General features: G+C 42.8%; 1 protein-coding gene and 1 pseudogene across 1 annotated transcript; both read right to left on the reverse strand.

Moving 5' to 3' along the window:
- Nucleotides 1–2,724: 2,724 nt before the first annotated feature.
- On the reverse strand, nucleotides 2,725–4,161 carry LOC147444583 (fructokinase-1 pseudogene; annotated as a pseudogene).
- Nucleotides 4,162–8,513: 4,352 nt separating this feature from the next.
- LOC147444584 (RNA-binding protein Y14-like) lies at nucleotides 8,514–9,139 on the reverse strand. The gene is made up of 2 exons (XM_086527895.1): nucleotides 8,717–9,139; nucleotides 8,514–8,597 (listed from the first exon to the last, which is right to left on the reverse strand). The coding sequence occupies exons 1-2, from the start codon at nucleotides 9,137–9,139 to the stop codon at nucleotides 8,514–8,516; spliced, it is 507 nt and encodes a 168-aa protein (XP_086384021.1).
- Between the last annotated feature and the right edge of the window lie 2,704 nt (nucleotides 9,140–11,843).

The raw sequence follows: 11,843 nt of genomic DNA on the forward strand, positions 1-11,843 counted from the left end.
AGTCTTCAAAATAGGTGCTGAACACAAAGCTTGTTTGAAATTTTGGAACGACTCTTCACACTCATCAATCCATACAAACTGAGTGATAAGGCCATAAATGGGCTTAGCAATGATAGCATACATGTAGATAAATCTTTGATAGTATCCACAATGTCCCATGAATGCTTGAACTTCCGTGACATTCATTGGTTTAGGCATTCAATAATCACTATCGCTGTTTTCATATCCGTTTCAATGTCATTTTTAGAGACAACATGTCTAAGCATTTTGCCTTGTCTAACCATGAATACACATTTCTCAAGATTTAAACAAATCTTGCATAGATGACATTTCTCAAAGAGACACTTGAGGTGCTCAAAATGGTCTTCTCTTTTGATAGAATGTACACGTACAAAGATCATCCATGTAATCTTTTAAGAAGTTTCTCAGATATTCTTTGAATGCATGGCTCAGTAGCCTTTGGAATTTTGTTAGAGCATTTGTCAGCTCAAAATGCATGACTCTATAAAAAAATATTTCCCATTTTATGGAAAATTGTTTTGTGTTGCTCTTTAGGATCAATGGTTGGTTGATTTGTAACTAGAGAATCCATCCATGAAGGTGTAACCTCCTTTTCGAGCCGCTTTCTCTGAAACATGATCGGCAATAAGTTATCTTGTATAGTCACAATATTCACCTTTTTGAGGTTCACACACACTCTCAATTTTTCATTTTTCTTTGATGCCACCACAATTGGTGACACCAAGCTGGTCATGTGTTCAATTTCACAGATGAATTCCACCTCCTTGAGTTTTTCTATATCCACTTGGAAATGTCTTGTCATATGTATAGGGTCTCTGCCTGGGGACGCAGTCACTTATCAAAAGACCCCTATATCACATGCGTTCAAGTGGTAATTAATAATACCCCAATATACATACTATACTTACACTGTGAGCCTATTTAAAAAATTCCTACCTCCCTCTGTATGTATACATTTTTATACATTTTGGTCTTTTAATAATCCTCTCCGGTTAACTCACGTGATATCATACACATTCTAAAAAGTGACCGCCCCGGGGGTCTCTGTCTACTTGGTTTTGCATGATCTTGCATAAGAATAGTGTGTCGACAAATTTTAGGCTCTACTCCTTTGAGATCTTTATAAGACCATGAAAGAACATCCTTATATTTTTTAAAATTTTTGGTGAGAAATTTCTCCTCTTTTTGAGACAAATCCGTCGCTATGTAAGCTGGTTTTGAATTTTTCCCAGGACCCACTAGATCAAATTTTTTGGCATTTTTTGAGCCTTCACAAGATATCCCTAGTTCCCTAGGTTTTCTAATGGGTTGCTCTATAATGATCCTTCAGTTTTGTAGAGGATAACTTTTTGTAGTGCGATGGAACACTTATAGCCCCTTGTTTTTCACTGTCAGACTCCATTTTCAGTGGTCCATACCTCTTTCAAGGTTCTTTCATAATCTCATAAACATGAAAGAGCTTGCAGTAGACATGAGATTTAAATACGAGCTTAGGAGTGTGTGATGGAGGCTTGTCTCATCACCGCAATAGCTCCTTACATGGAACGGGTGTACTATTGAACAAGGCAAAAGGGTCTTCTCTTGATTAACATAGCTTTTTTATAGAACCCCACTTTCCTTCTTTTGCCTGTCCACTTGGTTATGCTTGGGTGGACATTAAAATAAAATAAAAGTTGGAGCAAATATGTAAAATGGGCATAGTTTTCTACAACCCCATTACAAGCTAGAACCTTGAGGCCTTACTAGACTTCCACACCCTTTAATCCTTGGCTTCTATGATCAAGACTCTAGCAAATAATTGATGGAATTGAATAAATGTACTATATAGCACACTAGAAATCATATTTGGGTGCACGATGCAGCTCTATGCAGATGCATACACGACTCTGAAAGGCTTTGTAATTCTAGAGGGACGTCTTTGCAGAGTAGAACTCAGTTGCAATATGGGGGGACTCTTAGCTCCATTGAAATTTTGTGTGGGAATAGACAGCTTCTCGATCAATGATCGGATTGATATTTGAATCGTGATGGATTACGGCTATTGAGCTCTCCTAATTGCTTGGGGTTTATGTTTTTTATGAGAACATTAGTGCATGTGGAGTTCTTGTGCTTGGGGTGTGTGGGTGGTGGATTTGGTGGATGCTAATTTGTAGGTTGGAGTTGGGTTGGTGTTGTGGTGTGTGGAGCCAACGGATGGGTTCTCTTTAGTCCCGCCTACTTCCTCGTCTTTACCTTGATGTGTCTCCCTCTTTTAGGTTTTGTGCCTACGTATGTTATATGTGAGGAGTTTTTTCGCTACCAATTGATCGTTCGTGATGCTTGTGAGCTTTTGTAATGCCTCAAGGTTTCTTGTAATCTTTTCAAGTAATACAAAGGTTCAAGCCCCACTTGAGAGAGAGAGAGAGAGAGAGAGAGAGAGTGTGTTCCATTATCGTCCTCTAAGGTCAAATAACTCAAGCACAGCGTGACTCTTAGGATTTGTGAATTGGTTGAGGACATAAAAGTGCATAAGTTGATGAGACATGCCGTGGCAAAAGCCCTGTTCGGCATCGTAACGGGCTGAGTCGATGACAATCTTTTTAGTTTTTCTTATTCAAAATGCAGAATAAGCACGTTTATTGATGTAAACAAATTGAAAAACTGGCTAGTGGTATGTGTTTCAAATTCATTTTTTGGGAGACATAAGTTTTTTAAAAAGCACAAAAACATTAAAAAAATATTGAGCACGTTTTTAAAATACGGTATAATTTGATTAAAACCCGGTATTTTATAAGCATCCATACAAAGGATCAGATCAATTCACAATAACAAAAGGCATTGCAGCCTTGCTGCCCCTCTACGTCGACGTACATCTGGATTCTGCCCTTTTCCCTTTCTCTTATATATGATCGTGCTATCACGAATTAAGATCAGCGCCTGCAACCAATTCGAGAACCGCCTCCTTGCTCGGTAGGGCCGGGATGGCGCCTCTCTCTGTGGTGGTTAAAGCCCCACATGCGTTCGCAAAGAGAAGAGCAGACCTTAATCTACCCTCATTTTGCAGAATTAGAGACAAACCCTCTTTGGCAACTTGCCAGATGAGGCCGCCCACAAATGCATCGCCGGCACCTGTCGTATCCACGCTTGTTACCTTCAGACCCTTCACTCTTCCTTTGAAGCTCTGTGTGTAGTATCGACAGCCGTCTTTCCCTTCTGTTACCAACAGAAGCTTAAGGTTTGCATGCATCAGCTTGAGAACACGCTGATCAACATGATGATTGCTATTCGAGCCCAGCTCCGTGGAAGAGTTGTCTCGTCCATTTGTGAGAAATTCCACCTCCTCCTCACTCACCTTTATTATGTCTGCCTCCTTCCAAATGCTCAGGATGCCATTCCGTGCCGCCTCTGCCGATTCCCACAGAGGTAGCCGCAGATTAGGGTCATATGACAGTAGCACACCTGCCTCTTTGGCAACCCTCATCGCTGCCAAGTGGGCGCTTTTGCATGGCTCTCCAATTAGACTAATCGATCCATAGTGCAAAACGGATGCCCTTCTGATCAAACCCATGTCAAGCTCGCTCTCCCGCAGCATCATGTCGGCACTTGGGTTGCGAAAGAACATGAACTCGCGCTCACCATCGGCTCGAAGTGTAACAAAGGAGAGACCTGTGCGTGCGCCTGAGGGTGCATCGAACACGACACCACTGTTATCAACACCGTTTTCATGGAGAAGATCCACAAGCATGTGACCAAATTCATCATCCCCAACCTTGCCCACAAAGGCAGAGTGTCCGCCGAGGCGAGCGATGCAAACAGCGACATTAGCAGGGGCACCGCCAGCGGCTTTCTTGAAGGAAGGGGCATTGGCGAGGGAGACGTCACAGATAGTGGGGACGAAATCTATCAACATCTCGCCGAAGCAGACGACAGGATCTGCAGGAGCGGCACGTCTGCGAGGTCCATATTTGCAAGAAGTGGAATGGTGATCTGCAGGAAGAAGATGACTGAGGGCGCCATATTCCAGAGGTGGAACTTGACATCGATCTTTCGTACAAGAAGCAGAAGTGATAACATGAGGCCGGAGTGTTGTGATGAGGGTGGGAGCTGCTTCCTGGGCCATTTTTTGCATGCGTTGAGTAGAGCAAAATCCTTATGCGTTCCAAACAAAGACATTGTGGCTTTTATATTGACACTGCTGAACGCTGCTTTTCGCTTTTTGTCAGACGCGCATTCCTGACCGCGTTTTGCTTTTCCGGTTTAATTTCAAACGCGAGAGACCAAAAATCTAGAATGGAAATCGCTACATTCCCGGCGACGGTAAAAATTGGAGGGGCAACAATAACTTGAACAATAAAATGCTACGAATAAAAAATGATATAAGGCCAGGTTCAGACGCGATGGAGGAAAATAGGCTCCGAAATTCTGTCGACAGCTTGTGAGGTTCACACAGAAGATGCAAAAGCTCTGACGCGCTCAAATGGTTACACAGACTATGCATTGTAGCTATAATTGGACGTGGGAGCACATGAATCTTTGTTGGCAAGTTGCTCTCAGCTTTTTGAGTGACACCCTCGCATTTTCAAGGGGGGGTGGTGTGGAAGAAGTTGGGGCAGGGTGGAAGATTTTGTCTCCAGTCATGACAAGCCATGTGGCTCCTTGTTAAAATTTTCTTCCTTCCACGGCTCCGTGAACCCACCCTAACTTGAACAATAAAACCTCTCGAGTCAAGGCCCCATTGCAAGTGATCTTGAATAAAACAAGTGATAAAATCACGAGGCCTTCCCATGAAAATATTTAAATTTGATTGAATGTTATGAATACTAGTAAAACGGCGCCGCTTCCGAAGGCGGCATGGCCCCTTTTACACTTAAACCCCTTGCTCTTACTTAGCATCTCTCTCTCTCTCTCTCTCTCTCTCTCTCTCTCTCTCTCTCTCTTCATTGTTCCTCAATCAGCCCTTCAATTGCATGAAGCCTCCGGCTTTGCCTAGTGGCCAAAGGCTGCTCACCAGTACTCGGGAAAACCCTGCTTTACAATTGCGTCGCTTTGAAATTTGAAAATCCTTTCTGAGAGGAAGAGAAAAAGGAAAAAAAAACTGTGATCATCACCCCATTTTCCCATCTAGGCATGTTGTAACCATCTGTTGAACCCTTGTCACTGTTCCCAAACTTACCCCCATCTCCTCTACGATCACAACCTTGATCCCTACCACCATGAGCATGTGACTTTCTCAGAGTTTGAGTGGGAGGAGACGGCTTGGTGGGATGCTTGCAAGGGCGGCAACAAGTTGCCGCCCTTGCTGTGAGGAAGGAGGTTTCTTAACCTCTTCTGAGCAAAAGCAGCTCCAACACGCGCGATGAGGATGGCAAGCTCATCATTCTCGACCTACTGATGCAAATGGGTTTTGGGTCACGATCGCCTCGGTTATGGAAAGAGGCACCCACCCACACAAATACGCAATGCTCACCAAGAGCAAAGGCTCAAAGAGTCTCTCTCTCTCTCTCTCTCTCTCTCTCTCTCTCTCTCTCTCTCTCTCTCTCTCTCTCTCTCTCTCTCTCTCTGCCCACGTCTGTGCAGGAGCCACTTATCGGATGGTCAAAATGAGGATACGTGTTCGAGGAAGGGGGCGAGAATAATCCCTCCCAGCTATATAGACAATACAGATTCTTCATACTTTTTTTTGGTACTCAAACATTTTATTGAATTCATTAGACTTTTTATTGGTACCCGGAGATTTTATCGAATTCATCACTTTGTAACTTGTTTGGTCTCATAGGTCACTTCGGCCTTTTTGAAGATAATAATGTGCACTATGAAAAGGATGTTCGTGATGAGGGTTCAAAGCAGTGCCCACTGCCACTGTCCACACCTCTCAACGGCCCAATCGCGCCCTTTCACACTCACGATCCCACAGTGGACCACACAAACGCACTCACAACACATGCGTGACCGCTTACCATCTCACACAATCCAAACCAATCGTCTTTTCAAGCATATAAAATTCTTTTCCTTGAATTTTTCAAAGAGAAAATTTTATAAAATTATATTATTTTTTCACATTTTTGCGTTATTTTTTTCTATTTCGGGGCAAAATTTCTCATTTTCCCCTTGCTCTGAATTGGCAAAAACAACATAATTTTTTGGATTTTTGCGTTATTTTACTCTATTTCGGGATGAAATTCCTCCTTTTCCCCTTTCTCTGAAACCGTGAAAACGGCACAATATTAAGAGAGAGACACATTTTTTCCTAACATTGGGACTCCAGACTACAAAGCTATGGGGGCTCTGAGCCTCTCTCTCTCTCTCTCTCTCTCTCTCTCTCTCTCTCTCTCTCTCTCTCTTCATGCAATGTCGGTATTTTTTAAATTGAAAACGACACAATATTAAGCTGAGACGCATTTTTCACGAGAACTACTCTCGATCCTCTCTCTCTCTCTCTCTCTCTCTCTCTCTCTCTCTCTCTCTCCCCCCTACTGCACATGCGCACTCTCATGCTTGCTACCGACAGCTCCGAACTGTCCGTCTGTGTCGCTAGGCTCCAAGGGACATGAGTGGCCGAATCAATCTCCTGCTGACACGCGGTCGAGGGAGGGGGCCGTAATCCCTTCCCCTATTATTATTAGGGAAAATTACCAAAACACCCCTCTAATTTGTGGAAATTTCCGAAATACCCCTCAAAATTTTCAAAAAATCCCAAAATACCCTTGTACCTATTTTGGTTGAATTGTTCAAGATTTCCTAATCTTTTTCCCCTTTTGACAGTCGAGATCGGTTTTTGAGTGGTTAGCATGTAATTTGGAGATGAAGTAATTCATCTCCAAAGTCTACATAACTAATTCAAATTTTAGTTCTAGCATCTTGTATTGATAAACAATCAGTCTCCCTATGAAAAGCTATATATTTTTTTAGTTTTTGGAGGTATTAAATCTCGCAATTGACAGTCGAGACCGGTTTTTGAGTGCTGAGCATGTAATTTGTCACAAATGACCTCGCAAAAAAGGACAATTATGTCTTAAAAGAAAATAATGAAGTAATTCATCTCCGAGGCCTACACAACCAACTCAAATTTTAGTTCTAGCATCTTGTATTGATAACTAGTCTTGCTTGGTGGGCCTTTGTCGTACATAATTTGATAGATTCTGGAGCGCAACTAGTTACTTGGTTAGTTGGTTGTGATTGTTGTCGACCTCGGATTTGTTGTGATGACACGAGAAAATGAGTAGAACCAATTAATAGGCACCAATAATAGCTCAGCTTTGAGACTTAATGAGCATTGGGAAGAAGAAGTTATGTCCCATAGTGCTCCATATGCGACAAAGGGCTCCTAAGGAGGGTAATTGAATCAAGCAAAAGGGTTGCAACCTAACCTACTTTGGTAGTTGTTTGCAGATTGCACCATTCAACCTAGTAATATAGACCATTTAGTCTCTAAATTGTGGAACTATCTTTGAGACACCCATCTTATTCTCAATCAAATTGTAGTCAATTTTTCTTTATTTTGATATATAGGTTGAATTGCCAAACTTTGGGAAAAAAATGCATGTCTATTTGATATATAGATACGATGATCGAAAATGAGCATGCATTGGTGAGAAAAACATATGGCTAAACTAAACTTAGGGAAGCTTTGACAAACTCAAAAATACAAAAAAGCATAAACAGACTATAAAAATTGAACTACACTATTGACGTGATAATTGTATATGAATGTCATCCATTTGTGCAAGCCGAAGGACAATGTTTGAGTCAAGCTACAAAAGAATAGTGTGAATAGTTAAACATATCGTCTTGCAATGAAACGTCACAAACTGAAACTGCAAAGTATACAGTGCATGGCATGCAAAGGTGCCATACAAAAGTATGGTGGAGAGTTGGCACTGTGGTCTCTCCAAAAATTATAAGAAACGGAAGCCGTGCCCTGCCCCGTAGCGTTTATGTGTTGCGCCAAACAAACACATAGTCATGGGGTGCTGGATACAAATAACGAACCTTGTAGTGTAGTCGAGTTGGAGTCGCGCTTGTGTAATTGAAACATCGAGTGTTGTGAATATATCTCCTCCCTGCCGGACACAAGATACGCATTGAGACAAATACAAGAGATGTGGCATATTGATTAAGCTTAATAAAGAGAAGCATATCTAGTTTTATATATAATGTCGAAGATTCTCTACATGAAGAGTTATGGGTGCTTTTTGATAGATTTTTCCTTGTTTAAATTGCACTATCTCTCTCTTCTCGGCCGTCAAATTTCTCTTGCCTTATGCTATAACGAGTTTCCTATTTGCAGTGTACCCTCTCCTTGTAGACCAAGCAGGGATTCTCCTGAATTAAATGCAACTCCCAGCCATGCAGTAGCATGCTATCATACATAGGGTATGTCCTCAAGAACTCTAGGTACGTTCAAGAAACAAGAAAACCTCCTATGGCTCACCAAGTAACCATTCAAATAAATACCTAGGGGTTCCCATCCATTGCAACATACAAACTTGCATGTTGCTCAGAGCACTGTCCGTTTAATAGCGTAGTTTAAATGGGCTTCGTGAGAGCGATGTCCTCGAGGAGACCTTTTTCTTACATTGCAATGTCGAAGAGGTCCACTGCTAAAAGCCCAATCCACGAAAACAGTCTGTTTTAGAAGCTTTTCCCCACTCATCTGATTGATTACACCTTGTGCTAGCTGCTACTTCTCATACTCTATCAAGGCATAACCCTTCACATATCCTCTTCGACGATCTGAATTAAGATGCAAGTTCTTTATCTCCCCAAATTCACTAAAAACTTCATGCAAATCATCCTCCCGGTCCTCCTCATGTAAACCCATGATTAAAATTATCCAGCCCTCAATAGATTTCTGACGCTCAGGGCCACCATCGAAATAAAGAGATTCAAACTCCTTGCCAAAGAACCCGTTGGAGCGTTTTGCACCGGATTTGTCACCGAAGCCTCGACCCTTGGTCTTATTGAAGGTGTCGAAGACAGCCTGCAAAGTACCAACAGGGCCAGAGGTGATCCTGGACTTGAGTTTTGGGGCCACCGGGGCCGGCACTGCGTCTCCTTCCTCCATCGTTGTGTCCTCATCCAGGAGATCGTATTCCACATCTGGCACAAAATTCATAGCATTTATATCATACGCTCCCATTCCACTGTCAAGTCTCTCTCTCTCTCTCTCTCTCTCTCTCTCTCTCTCTCTCTCTCTCTCTCTCTCTCTCTCTCTCTCTCTCTCTCTCTCTCTGGCCATTTGTGTGTGTGTGTGTGTGTGTGAGAGAGAGAGTGAGAGAGAGAGAGAGAGAGAGAGAGAGAGGCGAACCTGCTTTTGTTTGCTTGTCAACTAGTGTCGCTTTTCACAACCTTTTTTTTATTAAATTTAATTTATATTTGAAGCTCTGAAGCTCTACCATGTGGTGGCTTCTGCGACCAGATAGAGGAGAACTGGGATGTGGTGGTAGCCTATGAAGTGTTGAGGCTTTGAGACCCTTCAATGGCTGTTGGCATTGCAAATGACTATTGACCCACTTTGTTCCTTGAACAACTGCTTACAACTACCTTCTCATGTTGGAATATTGAACTCACCCGAATGATGGTTCTATGCTCTTTCCAATGAGGCACACTGGATTTTTTGTTCTTGAAGGACATCAAATTATAATGCATAGTAAGATGCACCTCCTCCAGCTACCTCTTTGTTCGCTTTTGTGAGATTTTCTTTTCTTGCTGACATAAGTCACGGAGTTGAAGTAGCCATCATTACTCACATTCTTAGCATAATCAATGTGATCATCGTCATAATCATTGTTAGCCAAAAGTTGGTAAAGCTAATCATCATGGCTCTTGCCATTATCAATATCCGGTGTAGGCACACTGTCATGAAAAGCAGGGCAATTGGAGACGTGTGTATCCATATGGTACTAGACATCGTGGTTCTTGCATTGAAATTTAGGCATCTAATCCTTGTCGTCATACCCGTTCTTGTACATAGCAGCAATATCATCATTGAATTGGTCGTCATCATTATCATCAGCATCATCATGAGTAACGTTGGGAGATTTCCATCATTACAAAGTGGTGTTGTATATAATCTGACTGAGATAAAAGCTATGGGGTGTATCGATTGTCTTCATGATATTACATGAAAGTGTTGCGCAAGTCCAAGTCGAGGATTTTGGAGAGAATGCTAACTGTTGGCATCAAAGAGGATCAGTAAGGTCTCCATACTTGACTTTTAGAGGTATGTAGTGAAGAGTGTAGGGCTCCACTTCACTACTCAACGCGACTGAGAATCTTACACATGACTCCTGAAGCTCATCACCTTTGAAGCCCCCGATGGCACTATTAATCGTTGGGGAGACTTCTCTAGTGTTGTGCGTACCTTCTTTGTCTCTGTATGCTTGCTTTATGAACTCATGCTGCCTTTCATCTTCATCAGCATCATTATGATCAATGCTTGGATCTTTTCATCGTAACGTGTCTCAATGTGCTTGCTTTTCGATAGCACTGTTTCTACTTGGTAAGCTTCGAACACTAGATTAAGCTCCCCGCGACAAGAAGATTTTCAAAATTAAAAGTGGAGTGGGTATCCCTTCCGGATCTCTGCAATGAAATGAAGCACCGCATCAGGTAACCTTCTGTCAATTGTCTCCTAAGCTCAACTTACACCCACTCTTCATCATGATTGTCTCCTAAGCTCAGCTTACACCCACTCTTCATCATGCACACGCTATCTTCATTGTTTCCTCCCAAGCTCTCACAACGGCTTCTTGGCTTTGGTCGTTGCTACTTCCCTGCCCATCAACAACACAAAATCAACACTTGAACTTGTTTTTCAACTCCATCCAACCCATGCATTTGCCACAACGAATCTGATCCAGACTCGATGGCTATGGTATCTTCAATCTTGATGCTTCTGCTTCAGATGAGGAAAATGATTGAATATAGTGTTGAATATGGTACTGTGGTCTATAGTCCAAATCTTCCTGGTTTTGAGCTTGTTAAGCGTCACTTTCTCTCATGCAACACCCCCAACAAAGGTTCCCTGTACTTTGCACATGATGGCTATGGTGCTAGCGTGATGCTGCGTAGAAATCGAGCAATCGGTTAGCTGAAAGCAGGGTGAGCCACAACGTGGCTTGGCACCAAATGGGTATGGTAAAGGCGATAAGCTAGAGCAATTTTCTAGGCAAATTCTGGATCCAGCGATCGGCATCCTCGTCACCATCAAGCCCAGAGTCAGGTACACCACGTCCTTACTACGTCAGAAGCGTAGGCCCAAATCCAAATCACAGCAATACACAAGCAGAGTCCATCCCTAACGTTTAGAACGACGCAAGAAAAGTGGCGTTCTTGTTTTTTTTTTTCCAAACTCGGCGTTGTGCAGACCTTCAGAATGAAAAGCAACGATGATCTTTTTCTTTCCATTTTAGGGCTATTGGCCGTGCGATTCGAGCCATGGTTAATGGCTCAGATTGTGCCCAGTCGCAGGTTCTACGTTCAAGAAACTAGAAAACCTCCTTTGGCTCACCAAGTAAACACTCCGTCAGCTACAACCTTTGGAGGTATTCAATCTCACAACCAGGGGTATTTTGGAAAAATTTGAAGGGCAACAGCTCACGTATGAGAGAGAGAGAGAGAGAGAGAGAGGATCGCCTTCTCTGTGCAATTCTTGCTGCAAACACCCCGCATCAGCTGAAGTGAGAGAGAGAGAGCGAGACAGAGAGAGAGGATCGACCACCTGTTCCGCTACTCGTTCCTAGCCTTCTCTCGCAGGCTCCAAAATTCTTGCGTAGGGCATGTGTCATGGAGGTGCGGTGCGGTCAGAGGGCGTGCCAAGGCCGCAACCGACAATCTTCCTT

This window comes from Adiantum capillus-veneris, chromosome 13, assembly GCF_014529385.1.
Source record: "Adiantum capillus-veneris isolate H3 chromosome 13, ASM1452938v2, whole genome shotgun sequence".
Taxonomy (NCBI): domain Eukaryota; kingdom Viridiplantae; phylum Streptophyta; class Polypodiopsida; order Polypodiales; family Pteridaceae; genus Adiantum; species Adiantum capillus-veneris.

Excerpts from the sequence above, each read along its gene's own strand:
- LOC147444584 (XM_086527895.1), bottom strand. The coding sequence starts at position 9,139 with ATGGGAGCGTATGATATAAATGCTATGAATTTTGTGCCAGATGTGGAA. Across the intron at positions 8,598-8,716 it reads CAGATCGTCGAAGAGGATAT|TGGACCTCTTCGACATTGCA; the intron begins GTGAAGGGTTAT and ends GGCTTTTAGCAG.